The 12,647-nt window shown below is 43.3% G+C and overlaps 2 protein-coding genes across 4 annotated transcripts; one reads left to right on the top strand and one right to left on the bottom strand.

The window, feature by feature from the left end:
• The first annotated feature begins 520 nt into the window (after positions 1 to 520).
• tpk2 (thiamin pyrophosphokinase 2) lies at positions 521 to 3,421 on the top strand. The gene is made up of 8 exons (XM_076166967.1): positions 521 to 670; positions 745 to 986; positions 1,122 to 1,185; positions 1,431 to 1,561; positions 1,761 to 1,879; positions 2,160 to 2,292; positions 2,386 to 2,482; positions 2,567 to 3,421. Exons 1-8 carry the CDS (start codon positions 583 to 585, stop codon positions 2,611 to 2,613), a joined length of 921 nt encoding a protein of 306 aa, XP_076023082.1. The 5' UTR covers positions 521 to 582; the 3' UTR covers positions 2,614 to 3,421.
• A 478-nt stretch (positions 3,422 to 3,899) lies between these two features.
• tpx2 (TPX2 microtubule nucleation factor) lies at positions 3,900 to 12,370 on the bottom strand. 3 transcript variants are annotated; one of them, XM_076166965.1, is made up of 17 exons: positions 12,290 to 12,370; positions 11,706 to 11,857; positions 11,335 to 11,406; positions 10,878 to 11,001; positions 10,729 to 10,791; positions 10,069 to 10,182; positions 9,094 to 9,203; positions 8,494 to 8,645; positions 7,902 to 8,073; positions 7,337 to 7,475; positions 6,908 to 7,130; positions 6,600 to 6,695; positions 6,310 to 6,483; positions 6,058 to 6,204; positions 5,871 to 5,982; positions 5,148 to 5,332; positions 3,900 to 4,404 (listed from the first exon to the last, which is right to left on the bottom strand). In XM_076166965.1, the coding sequence occupies exons 2-17, from the start codon at positions 11,815 to 11,817 to the stop codon at positions 4,294 to 4,296; spliced, it is 2,106 nt and encodes a 701-aa protein (XP_076023080.1). In that variant the 5' UTR covers positions 11,818 to 11,857; positions 12,290 to 12,370; the 3' UTR covers positions 3,900 to 4,293. The 3 variants fall into 3 exon arrangements, with proteins under 3 accessions (XP_076023080.1, XP_076023081.1, XP_076023079.1); XM_076166966.1 differs by having other exon boundaries at positions 5,148 to 5,314; XM_076166964.1 differs by having other exon boundaries at positions 3,901 to 4,404; positions 5,148 to 5,335.
• Between the last annotated feature and the right edge of the window lie 277 nt (positions 12,371 to 12,647).

The following is a 12,647-nucleotide window of genomic DNA, read 5'->3' as shown; positions in this document are numbered from 1 at the left end:
AATAAGATCTCTTTTCCTAGTTCTGAGTCTTTAAGGACTTACTAGGGCAGCCTGATAATAATAAATTGCAATAATCCAGCCTGGAGGTAACAAATGCCGGAAGTTTCTCTTTCTGATTTTTCAGAAATTATCAAACATGACTCGGTGACGATGGCGCCACAGTTGCCAAAGTGACACTGCCGAGCTGCCCTTGAGCAAGGCACCGAGCCCCAAACTGCTCCACTGGCGCTGGCTGCCGGCTACCTGCAGTGCGGTGTATGTGTCCGTAACAGGGGGGCACAATTTCAGATGTGTGTGAGGATTGTAATTTTGTTTGTGTGCATGTAATGTAATAAATGCATGTCTGAAATCACCTTTTTCATGTGTCTGGAAAAATGTGATTTCTCAATCCTGAGCTCAATAAAGGGGCGTTCTTCTTCTTCTTTTTCTTTTATATGTATATAATTTAGCAGTACTGTAATTGCCTGTTCCACCCTTTCAGTCCAGTTGGTGGCGGTAATGCAGTTTGTTGCTGGTTTGCCAACCGCTAGTAAATTAAGAAGAAGCAGAGGAAGAAGCAGGAGAAGACTAGAGCGGTGACCAATGGCTAGTAAAGCTGCGGCAATGGCTGCTGTCTGGTCAGAGAATATCCTGCAGCTCCTAAAACGAATGAATAATTTTTATTCAACAGGTAGAGTTGAAGCATGCTAAGATAACGATGTGGCATCCACCTGGCCGTTCGCTCATTATATTCTATTCCAGCAGGTTCCAGCAGTGCTAAATATTTAAGGTTTGAGATTGCTGGAGAACAAGTTGGTTGGATCCCCACCAAAGTTGCCTCCATGTTGTCAAGTTATCCAGAGTGGTTTAGTCCACCGCACCAAGGCGCTGTGTCGCTAAACCCCAGCCTGGACTCGTATGAGAGGAGGACCGAAGCTGTGGACGCTTTCCTTCAGACTCTGAGGAGAGAGTCCTCTCTGAGCTGTCTCAGAGGATGGAGAGATGAGGTCAGCGTCCTCTCACACACTCGCATTAAGCCTTTATACTCAGCTATCATGTTATACTGACGTCATTCTGACATTCAGCAGGAAGCACACACTATCAGTGACACTGAGTAAAGCAAAAATGAATTATTTTTTCAGAAATACAGTGTAATGCCAAAGTTCTCGGACGCTCCTTTGATGTGCATGGAGAGAGCAGCTACAAGTAAGTCAGTCAGTCAGCTGGAGTAACTGACCTGAGCTCTGACATCATACTTCACCTGTTCCCAGGAGCATTCATACTATTGTTACATTGTATCTTCTTATTAATTACTTAGTTGTGGTTGTGTGGTTTTTGTGTTCTATAACTACAGATATTTTTTCAAAACGATACCACACTTCTTTTGATTGGCCCTCCATGTCTTTGGTCTGATGTAAAAATGTAATCTTAACATGAATGATGGTGAACAGGTCTTTTTGGAGTAAAGCGCTATGGAGTCCATATCAATGGCTACACTGTAAATGAGAGTGGGGAGGTCAGCATGTGGCTGGCACGGCGCTCGCCAACAAAGCAGACCTACCCTGGACTACTGGACAACCTGGTGAGTAGACTCAAGCCCAAATTGTACTTTGATAAGTAACCGATGAACAGAGACAACTAGACCCACCGACCTGAAGCTATGTCTAACCTGTAATATGTATTTGATCCAGATTACTGATTCGATGGTTGATGACATTCCAGAGTTAGAGAATGGAGGCAGGAAGAGCTAACGTGAGTCTGCTGTTTTTGATGTCTTCAAGGCAGCCGGCGGTCTGGCGGCAGGTGTTGGAATCAAAGAGACGGTGGTCAAAGAATGCCAGGAGGAAGCATGTATCCCAGCAGCCCTTGCTGAAATGGCTCGCCCTGTAGGCACAGTAAGGTGAGTTTAACGCCACCGGTCTCCTGATTGTTGCCTGGCATTGCAGCACACACTGACCCAATAATGATTTAGTTTGTTGATTATGATAAAACCGAAGCTGTAGTAAGAATGTTTTCTCTGGTTGCCTACTGGTCACGTTCGGCTCTGTCCGACAGAATTCTCTCTCTGGGGCCAGGTCAGACACGGACATAGGATAGGCAGTAAACATTGGACTTAGGTTGATATATTTTAAATTCATCACAGCACTTCATCAAGAATAATTGTTGCAATACATTTCTAGCTACACCTATGAGGATGAAGAGGGGGTGTTCCCAGAAATTCAGTTCGTCTTTGATTTGAAACTTCCTCCCCAATTCAAGCCCAGTGTAGGAGATGGAGAGGTGCAAGAATTCTACTTTTTGCCACTAGATAAGGTGAGTATTTCTGTTGTATTTTGGGTCAGTATTGTAAAGACAAATTGAAGAATAATGTTCAAGTGGTCAACTGTTTTGTCTTGACCATCTTAGGTAAAAGAATTGGTGGCTACCGATGACTTCAAACCTAATTGTGCAATGGTGGTCTTGGACTTCCTCATCAGACACTCATTTATTGACCCAGACAATGGTTTGTGACAACATATTCCAATGTTATGTACAATTCTGAAGTCTCTTGATTGCGTTTAAGTTTTTCTTGTGTCTTTCATTTCAGAACCGTTATATCAGGAATTTGTGGCAGGACTCCATCAAACGGTATAGAATGAGCAAGGGGACCCACATCTGATGCCATGATACCACAGAACAGCAATTAACCGGCCATTCGGAATCATTCCCTACGTCTACATACAAGAAATCAATCAATGGCATCGATGCCTTCTTCATCCAGGAACTGCCTACACACTCTGTCCACATGAAGCATTGTTCTGCACCAGGAGGAACCCAGGGCCCACTGCACCAGTGTAAGGTCCGACAATCACTCAGAGGATCGGTCCCTAAGAGCATTCAGGCCACCGTTGGCTATGGCGTGGAGGTCTGTGTGACACTTCAAAGATATTCCTCCCTAGACCATAACTGAGCCAACATCAAACCCACTGAGCTACTGCCTTCCCAAGCATAAAATTGTACTGCTGTTCTTACTTTTGCTGGCTTCGCAAATGGACAAGGCACAAGCCAGGCAAAACGGCTCACACACACGAGACCACAAGCACATAGTGAAAATGTAATTCCCTATTCTTTGAAATACTGTATGTGTTGCTGTTTATTCAGTACTCTGCATTCTTAATGTAACATTTACGAAACTAAATCACAGGTGGTGATAGGTGTGATTGAAGTACTTATTCATGGGATTGAAACTTCCTCTCATAGCGGTATTGCAAGATGACAGGCAGGTGAGGGGACAGAAGACATTGAAAATGCTCTTATCAGTCTTGTTCTATTCCAACATTTATCTTAATTTAATCCAGTTGCTAACCAGCCAAAGGGCCACATATGGTAACATAAAGTATATTATCTGACAGAACATGTTATTTAGATTTAAGTGGGCCATATATAAAATCAGTGTCTTGGAGATATTTCTGTCCTTTGTGTTATTCACTTAGAGTGCCTCTTGTTTCTATGACATTTTGTGATTTCAGTGAAGGGACTATTTCCCAAGTTAAACTGCTCGAATAAGTTCAGTCTTGATACTGAACATAATTGTTAATCATGGCTGTGTTATCTCCTTAACACAGCAATAACGATGAAATAAGACATTTGACAGAGTGAACAATTACGCCTGCCATTTAACAGAACATTGATTTGAGTCACTTATGTAGCAAAAACTCCCAACTTGAGTCTCAGTAACTCAAGCCAATTGCAAAGAATCGACTTTGTCACGCCACTGTTTCATCACAAACACACACCCGATAGTTCACATCAGAAATCATTTGATGATATTATTGGATTTGTTTTTGCATTCATAGCCATGCTGGTTGACATTAGGCTGCTGACCTGCTAGCAGCAAAGTCACCTCAGCATCATCTCTCATGAAATAATTGCATTCACACATTTGAGTAGGTTGTATTTGTTTCTCATACCAAGTTCTACAGTAAATATAGCTGGTAAAGCCTTTGCATTGAATCAAGTTCATCAAATGCCACTTCCATTTTGGAATATTTACCATGCTATATGAATGAACACCTACAGTATAGTTGTTAGGGTGTATTGTAAGACATTTATTAGAACAAATGGAAGAATGAAGAGAAAGACTACACAGATTAAAAGCAAACAAGAAAATGTGACAAGTTTCCATTATATGATGTATATTAACAATTTGGTGGTTAATTATCCATACAAAGCAAAAGTATGAATTGGGTTGCAACAACAATAATGGGACCGACAGCAGTAAAATGTGCAGCAGCACACATTATAAAGTCATGTAGAGGGACTGCAGCAGGATCATCAGAGGCGGAAGCGGTCCGAGAAGTTGGGAGACTGCGGGACTGTGAGAGGAACTTCACTCCTCTTTACGGCCACTGCTTTGTAGCGTCTGACTGGTTGAGCTTTATGGACCTACATGGAGAGGAAAAAAAGAAACGGGTATGAAACATTGAAATATAACAGATTTGCCAAGAAGTGACATGTCCGACGAGCATTAAGCATAGAGTCAAGAAGGGCTCGGGCCATAAATCTGGAGGATTGTGTGTGTGTGTTTGCCCTAGAAACAGTATTAAACTATCAGAAAGTGTTTTGTAGTTCGGCGTTTCTGTCTGCACCTGCCAGTTGGCAATTAAAATAAGCTTTAAAAAAAAAAAAAAAAAAAGGTATACTGTATAAAATATAGGTTGTAGTTTCCAAAAATATGCAGCAACAGTGAAATAAAGCTGTATTGAACATAATTGCAGGCCAGTGTGGTGTTTTTAAACTTGAGTAGGCTTGTTTCCAGTAAATGTTTAGTTCAGTACTATTAATGTACAGTACTCCTTCACATTAAGTTTTATATTTGTCTTTTTAAAGGAAAAAGGACAACTAGTCCATTTGAAAATCAATGAATCGACAACACAAACAGATACAAAACACTTAAAAACAGGATTGTTGTGGAACTCAAAACTAAAAGTGGGTGGAAAACCAGCAGCTAGGGGCGTTTCTTCTTCAATCATTCCAGCTTTATGCTTCATTAAACTAAGATCAAGTAATCTCACTTCAATTTATGACAACTTGAAATTAATTCTTAATTTAATGCTTTGTATAACTGAAAGGAGAAAGGAAAGGAGACAAGACAGGAGAGTTGACAGAGAGGAGATATTTTGAGTGACCTGTTCCTGGCGCAGTTTGGCGACCTTCTCCTTGTCACGGAGCTCCTCCTGCCGGCGTTGCTCCTCCTCCATACAGGCTCTGATTGCCTCCTTCTCATTGGCCTGTCGTTCGTACTCCTGCCGCTCTCGGGCCCGTCGCTCAGTCGACAGCTCGAAGGTCTCTGCAACTGTGGAGGAATTAATGCCTTCTGGCAAGTGCCATGAGGTACGAAGGCAGAGGACAAACCAGTGAGAGGACACAAATGGCTGGAGGATGTTTCGGTCTGTGCGATTAGGCAGAAGCATCCTTCAGTAAGGTTGACTACTGCCTACCTACTGTGTCTCAGTCAAATTGGGTTAAATGTGGAGAACATTAATCACCATTGAAAATAGAATGGCAATGATTGTAGACGAACATGACTCCATTTATTTGGGGGTGTTAAGCTCCTAGTTCGTGCGAGACCAGAGGCTCATGGCATTTAACAACCCAACACCAGATCTACCTGTGGAGCAGGGACCCAGATGATTGATATGTCAATAGTGATCAACCCGCTTTGATTACTTTTTAAAAACGTTTGTAAAATTTCACATTTCCTGGAAGAAAACACATTTTAAAATTCCATGACATATCCAGGAGTTACCGAATGTGGTATACAATGAAGAAGTTGTCAACGCATGAGGAAGAGCCCATCACGTGGACACAGAAATGTGAAAGGAATGTGCAGAGCTGCGATGATGTCTTACCCAGGGCAATACGGTTCTCCTTCTTAGGCTGGAAAGGTTCTTTGTGGGTAACAGTGTTAGGCCGGGCTTTAAATATGGCTGCTTCCACCTGTTGCTTCTGCTCTTCTTTGACCTAAAACAAAGTGTGAGCTCATTAGTAAAGGGTGGTAGTGCAGATAAGAATAAAGAGTCATCTATCCCATCATACCATTTGCTCCCAGCGGGAGTTCTTAACAGCTCCTCGTTCATCAAGAAGAAGTTTGAAAGGTTCCGGCTTTGTGGGCTCCAGTTTCTGCTTCTCGGGAAGAACCACCACATCAAAGTCAGGCAGTGGCTGGGCCTTGAAACTTGGTGCCTAGAAAGGGCCAAAGGGTCAAAGGATCAACACCAACATTGTTTACAGGATGATAATTGATATGAAGGCCTCATTTAAAAACGGGGTATGGAAGAGTGGTTCCACCTCTTCATTTCGCATCTCCTCCAGTCTCTTCTCTTTCAATGCCTTCCTCTCACGTTCCCTCTCTTCAAACGAGAAAGGACACACATCTACGTGGTGGTTCTCTGGCAGCCGAGGGTTGAAGGGAAGACCAAAGTGTGGCACTGGGGCGGCCTTGATTGGTGATGGCGGTTTAACCTTTAAGCATGCAGTCATAGAAAAGGCTTCATCATTGAGAAATCAAAATGAATTAAAAAATCTGCCCTGTGGCTGATGGGAGAGAGGTGGCAAAGTGAGGGGCAAACATTTCTTACTTCCTCAACCTTAGTGTCCAGTCGAACTCTGTTTTTGAGGACAAATGCTGGGGACTCTGGCACAGTTGGATGCTGAACCTTTTTTTCTGGCAAACCCTACAAAACGAGAGGAAATCGACTTGAAGCTGCAGCTATGGAAACCTACCCACCGTACAAATGTCTCGTGGTCTGGGAATCCAAGGGAAAAAGAAATCTGATTCTATGACTTACAATTCAAAAGTTGTAATGTTCAAAATGTTAATCATCACAGGCGTTATGACAGCGCCGCCATCAGGCTAAGCATTGCTTGCAGTGGGATTCAAACTTACCACTACTCCCTCTAGGATCTTAGTGGGCAGTGGCTGGGACTTGAAGGTGTACAGATTCTCTTCAGCCTCCTGAGGTTTACTTGAGGCCTGCCTCTCCTGCAGCCTCTTCTCAATCTGCAGATCAAAGCCTTCAGGTATGGTGGGCTCCTTCACCGCTGGCTTCTTCAGGCTCTCTGTTCTATCCAGGATCTTCCTGTTCAGCTCCAAGGCCTTGAATTTAAACCTGTTCCACAAAGCACATTGCTACAGCTGATCGCAACAGAAAGTTTCAAAAAGCTATTCATGTACTGACACTAAGACCAGACATGTTTGGTATATTCATACACATATATTCATACACACACACACATCTCAACCTGTTAACCCTCCTTCCTTGGTTTCCTTGCTGCACTGGAGCTGAAATTGTGAGACATTTCATTGCACCCTTACTTGTGGAGCTGGTCCACTTCTTCAGCTTCCAGCTCAGCACTGCTCTTGAGAGTGGAGGGTCTGCACCGCTGACGAGTCATCAGACAGGGGGTGTGAGGCTGGGTGAGTTTCAGATGGTTACCCTTCCCTGGTGACGGGCCTGAAAAAAATTGTAGGGTAGGTAGGGGGTGACAGCTTTCAATATTTGTCATATAGATCAACAGTGAATATAATTTGCAGTTTTGGAGCAAAGCCCTTCACTTCAATGAGCCTCATAATTTTTTAGCTCACCACCAGGCGTGAGACACTAGGACAGGGGTGGCGAACACACAGCTCGGGGGTCTTTGTCGGCTGACGTGCGGAAGCGCAAACTGACCTGCGCCCCCCCCCCACCACATCAGACCGACTGAACGCGGAGCAAACTGATTCTGAAACACCAGCAGCTAAGCTAGCATAGCAAGCCGGGTAAATGTCCTGAATTACAGAAGTACATCGTAAAAACAAAGAGTTGATGGAAAAATGCCAAAGCGTCAAGGAGGGGAGAATGCTGAAACCATTTGATGCCCCCATGTTCAAACTTACATACCTCTCTCTTGACTCCTGCGACTGCGCAGGTGGTAGCGATCAGGGGTTCTTCTCTGGAACTGCACTATCTGCTCAGCCATGGGCACATACACAGATGGCTCCATAATCTTCCTTTTGTTCCCTCTAGACAGGTTGAAAGGCTTTGGCACCGTGGTTCCACTGACAGCCTTTGCCTTTAAAACAAAACGTGAACATCGTGAACATCAGCTCTGTACCAGATCCATTCAATGACATGCAGGCTCATTTTGTCACAGCCACTAGCACCACTGAGGTGCATTTCCCGACTTTGTTGGCGGGCCACCTTGATCCACTTTGAAAGGTCAGTGGGAGGAGGGAAATAGTCGATTTTGGTTCAACTCAGTGGTTCCCAAAGTGGGGGGGCCGCAGAGCAACTGCAGTCTGGGTCTGCGTCGCGGGATCAGAAAAGGAGCGATATGAATAAGTCCCACCTCAGGTAAATGAATGAGGTGATACTTCTTCGTCTTGCTGCAGGAGAATGAGCGCTCATTTCTTTAGAATAGAGCAAGAGCTAAAGCCCTTTTCTGTCTCAAGACCATCACTGCTCCCATGGCTGCATCTTGTCGAGTACTTACTGGGGATGATGATGGTTTGCGGAGCTGGTTAATAAAGTCCACTTCCTTGTGGTCAGTGTTTGATGCAGTGGCTGTATTGACCCGAGTGTCTGTTCTGAAGTTGAATTCTTTAGGCACGGTTGTTGACAGGGCCATTTTCTTTGGTGGTGGATCTGAGGGGAAAAAACACCACAAAATGTCAGCAAGTTCAGGCTCAACATACAGAAAATCATAGAACTCCACTAACGGTTACAGCCATTCTGAATGACATCAGTTAAAAAAAATTGAAAAAAAGTCCGTCTCTCTGACTTCCCCATAAAGTCTAATAAAATTAATTGAATTTGCAAGGAAACTTTGTTGGCCCTTTGTTAGCACATCCACCTGTCCCAGGCGTGGGCAGATTTTTGTCTCACACTGGCCACAATGATTTTTAAATTTGATGGAGCGGGCTAGTGTGAACTTAAATAAAGTTTTTTTAGATTACCAGAATCAATGTGTACCGCAAAGAGAACACCCGCTGCAAGGGCAGTACAATGTGCATACACAGCATGACAACCTGAAATACAGCATGTCAGTTTACACCCACTAATGATTGCAACCCTTCTTAATATAGGCACTTACTGCCAGCCAAAGCAGCTTTGTAGCTGGCCTCGTTCTTTTTTCGGTGCAACGCCACTTCCTTCTGCAGATTCCTGATGCGTTCTAGCTCCATTTCCTCAGAGCTGTTTGGTCTGTGAAGACAACATTCAAAATACATATCACGTTTTGACAAAATCTCTGAGTAGCTTCAAGAGGAAACCGGGAGATTTGTCAAGTCATAGAATTTCAAGGACTACATTCTTTCACTGACACAACATTGCAAAAAATCTGGCACATTCTGTCACAGAATGATGAATAGAAATTTAAAATCCTCCTGCCCACTTTTAAAGCCCTGAATGGTCAGGCTCCAGCTTAGTATCTCCAAAAGTAGAACGAAAGGAAGAGCCTTCAGTCTCCTCTCTTGTGGAACCATCTCCCAGACACTCTCTCTACTTTTCCGTGTGTGCTTAAAACTTTACTTTGATAAAGCTTATAGTTCGGGCCTTCCAGGCTTGCCTTGGACCAGCCTGAACTGAACTAAACTCGAACTGCTCTACGACATATATATATATACACAGTATATACTGTAGCTCCTGTGCGACTTCAGGAACACTCTGTCTGAACGAGCGATCCAGCCTCAGTTTAAAATAAGAGTGTCTTCAATGCCAAATGAATGATCAACTAACTAATCCTTGGTTCCCCATACTTAAACAGATAATCAAAACTATTGACTCAACTAAATCAGGATCAAATAATTAGATCTAATCTTAATTATAATCCTTTAATTCAGGAGATATAAAACAATACGGGACGGCTGATCGGTCTGACGGGGATGATATAAAACAGTACGGTAATAATCTGTAGATCGTTAGGTGCAGCCCTACTCTTGACCCTTTATTTCACACAGTCCTGAGCCATATTTTCTGTTGAGACAGGGCTGGAAGAGGCGAAAGACCATTTAAAACTCTTGCTCTGAAAGGATTTAACAAATTCTGCTTGCACCGATGCCAAACTCACTGTGTACTTGTATTAGCTGTGGCTTCTCGGGTTTTCAGTCCAACCTTTGAATTCAGCTTCACAGCCCTGCAAGGGTTGCTACTGGATTTCCGGGCAGGTAGATGTGCAGAGGTACTGAAAGAAAAAGAGATGAGTCAAGCCTTTTCTGTATCATTACCTACCAAAACATTAGTATCACCACATTACAGGTCAGCGTCTGGGGTCTATGGAACATGCCACACATTTCACCACATTCTTGCATCCATCGCTGTAATGATGTGATTACACACCGTTCTAGTGAACCTGTTTGAGTGAGTATAGTGATTCAGAAATGGCAATTTACAATGATCCTAAACAAGTACTGTCCATTTATACGAAATGATGCACAAGTAAAAGGAAAGGAAAGGTTGCATATTGTTAAAAACTAAAATCTGGAGAGGAAGTGGAACGCCCTCTCTGGTGTAAACACTGAACACCCTGGTGTCTGCCACTGCTATACTAGTTTGATAAATGAAATGAAACTTCTAGTATTGTATCATTGCCATTAAGGTAAGGGCAACTACTTGAAGGTCATAACTGGTCTGATCGCCAAGAGCCTAACTAAAGCATCAGAGGTACTCATCATACTCTATGAGCCTCAACCATAACTGTGGAAAATGACAAAAGAGCCATGATATTTACCTTCTGCTTTTCTTGACTGGTGGTGCAACTGGAACACCAGTTTGCTCCTTACGCTTGGAAACCCTAAAAACAATAATGAAGACGGATTAAGAAGAACCAACACCAAGGTCTGCCATCAGGTCTGCTCCCTTTGCCATCACAGCCAGTACCTGCGTGGCTGTGCAGGGCGTTTGCCAGAAGTCATCTTCCCTGGACGGGCATCGGTCTGATTGGGAGCTGCAGTACCCCAGGATGTGACGATGTTTGGTGGCAGTGATGAGGATGTACTGGGAGCTAAAATATCAATATAGTATACAAGAGTTGTAATGTTTACCAACTAAAACCATGAAAACCATTATGTGACTTACAACCTTATGATAAGCGTTCAGCTGTCAGTAGCAAGAAAGATAAAGACTGCATGGGGTAATGCATACATGTTTATATAAACCAATTATAATGTTTACATGTTAGCAAAGGAGACTGTAGACTACGCTGCAGCCTCTAGTGAAATTAAAACCCTGTGCACCTCAGCTTTGCCAAAAACATGACAACGTGACGTGCTGGGTCCTTCAGAGAACAGAGCTGAACGCATTATCACAAGTCAATGCACATCTTCAGTGAACTAACCGGAGTCCTCCTCTGTGTCCATATGAGGCCTGGCAGCCTGGCTCAGAGGGGTGACCAGGTGAGCCTGTTGTTCTGGGCACACAAAACAGCAACTATCAAGATTCACACAGATTTTGACCCAGGAATTTCCATTATTTAACTGTTAACTTCCATAAGGCAAAGTTTTCCAGGACTGGAGAAAAAAAGAGGTCTTGGGATCTCGGACTATTAGGAGATTGTATGACCATGACTGTATGAACCCTGTATCAATATATTGTTATCTGACAAGAGGTGGCAATACTGACCAAAGCATGTACAGTTAACGTGGGTGAAAATGGAACAAACCCGACAATCTCACCGACAACTATTTAAGGGATGTAAGGCAAACTCACCGAACCAGCCGTCTTCAATATCAGCATGTTCTAAATCTCTCAGGTCGGTTACGTAGGACGGAGCGTCGTATTCGTATCGGTCAGACGTCTCCCCCACATCAGTGTGATCCATGCTAGCGGGCTGATGAGCCACAAGTCGCCTAAACAACAAACTAGGACAAACGCATCTAGAAATATAAGTGTGCAAGCTTATAACGTCAAATTAAGGTGAGGTGCTGTACTCAAGTATGGATTTAAGCATTACATCTATACGTTTGACAAAAGGCTGACTGAGGAACAGGCGAAAACAAAAATGTGCCGTAGTGTACAGCCGTGTTCACTACGTACGTGTAAGACATGTACAGCCGTGTAAGACGTGTACAGCCTTGTTAGCATAGACTACTTCGCTTGGATAACAAACAAACAAACAAATACTACGTGCCGCCATTAGCATGCGTTAGCTCCAGCAGACAAACGAGTCTAATTAGCCCTTAGAAACACGGAATGAATGTTGCCCCGTGTCCGAGATTATCTGGGTCCAAAGCACATCATCTTCAGAGCTAATTAAATCACAATTTGTGCCATAAATATAACAACAGACTTACCAACACAATAGTTTGCATCAACGATAAAGATGAACCAACAGTTTCCGCGCAGACACCCTACTTTCTAACCTCCCTTAAAATTCCCTCCTTTTTGAACCAGCCAATGGCTGCGTGCCGTCCTTCAGGAAGTCATCATTGATTGGCTCACAATATTCACAACAACAACAACTTCCTGTCACGTACCTAGGAGGCAGGAGACGTTTCCTGTTTTCAAATATATTTTTATTGAAGAAAGTATTTCACATGACAATGAGCATATAGTTATGGGACATTTTGGAGATCGTTTAAGAGAGATAGAAAGATAGATACAGTAGTTTGTCAGTAGGTAACTTACTGACCTGTTTGGTGTAACCATGTT

This window comes from Genypterus blacodes, unplaced genomic scaffold (assembly GCF_046128005.1).
Source record: "Genypterus blacodes isolate CSIRO-AG114 ecotype Tasmania unplaced genomic scaffold, CSIRO-AGI_Gbla_v1 ptg000156l_1, whole genome shotgun sequence".
Classification (NCBI taxonomy): domain Eukaryota; kingdom Metazoa; phylum Chordata; class Actinopteri; order Ophidiiformes; family Ophidiidae; genus Genypterus; species Genypterus blacodes.
The sequence above is the reverse complement of the archived record's forward strand: the minus strand, read 5'-3'. Positions and strand labels throughout refer to the sequence as shown.

What these genes read in the sequence shown, in the direction of transcription:
- tpk2 (XM_076166967.1), top strand. Translation starts at nt 583, where the DNA reads ATGGCTAGTAAAGCTGCGGCAATGGCTGCTGTCTGGTCAGAGAATATC. An exon ending in CATGGAGAGAGCAGCTACAA is followed by an intron (nt 1,186 to 1,430) that starts GTAAGTCAGTCA and finishes GATGGTGAACAG; the next exon opens with GTCTTTTTGGAGTAAAGCGC. An exon ending in CTGGACTACTGGACAACCTG is followed by an intron (nt 1,562 to 1,760) that starts GTGAGTAGACTC and finishes GATGTCTTCAAG; the next exon opens with GCAGCCGGCGGTCTGGCGGC.
- tpx2 (XM_076166964.1), bottom strand. Translation starts at nt 11,817, where the DNA reads ATGGATCACACTGATGTGGGGGAGACGTCTGACCGATACGAATACGAC. An exon ending in CGCCCTGCACAGCCACGCAG is followed by an intron (nt 10,792 to 10,877) that starts GTACTGGCTGTG and finishes TATTGTTTTTAG; the next exon opens with GGTTTCCAAGCGTAAGGAGC. An exon ending in CCAGTCAAGAAAAGCAGAAG is followed by an intron (nt 10,183 to 10,728) that starts GTAAATATCATG and finishes TTTTTCTTTCAG; the next exon opens with TACCTCTGCACATCTACCTG.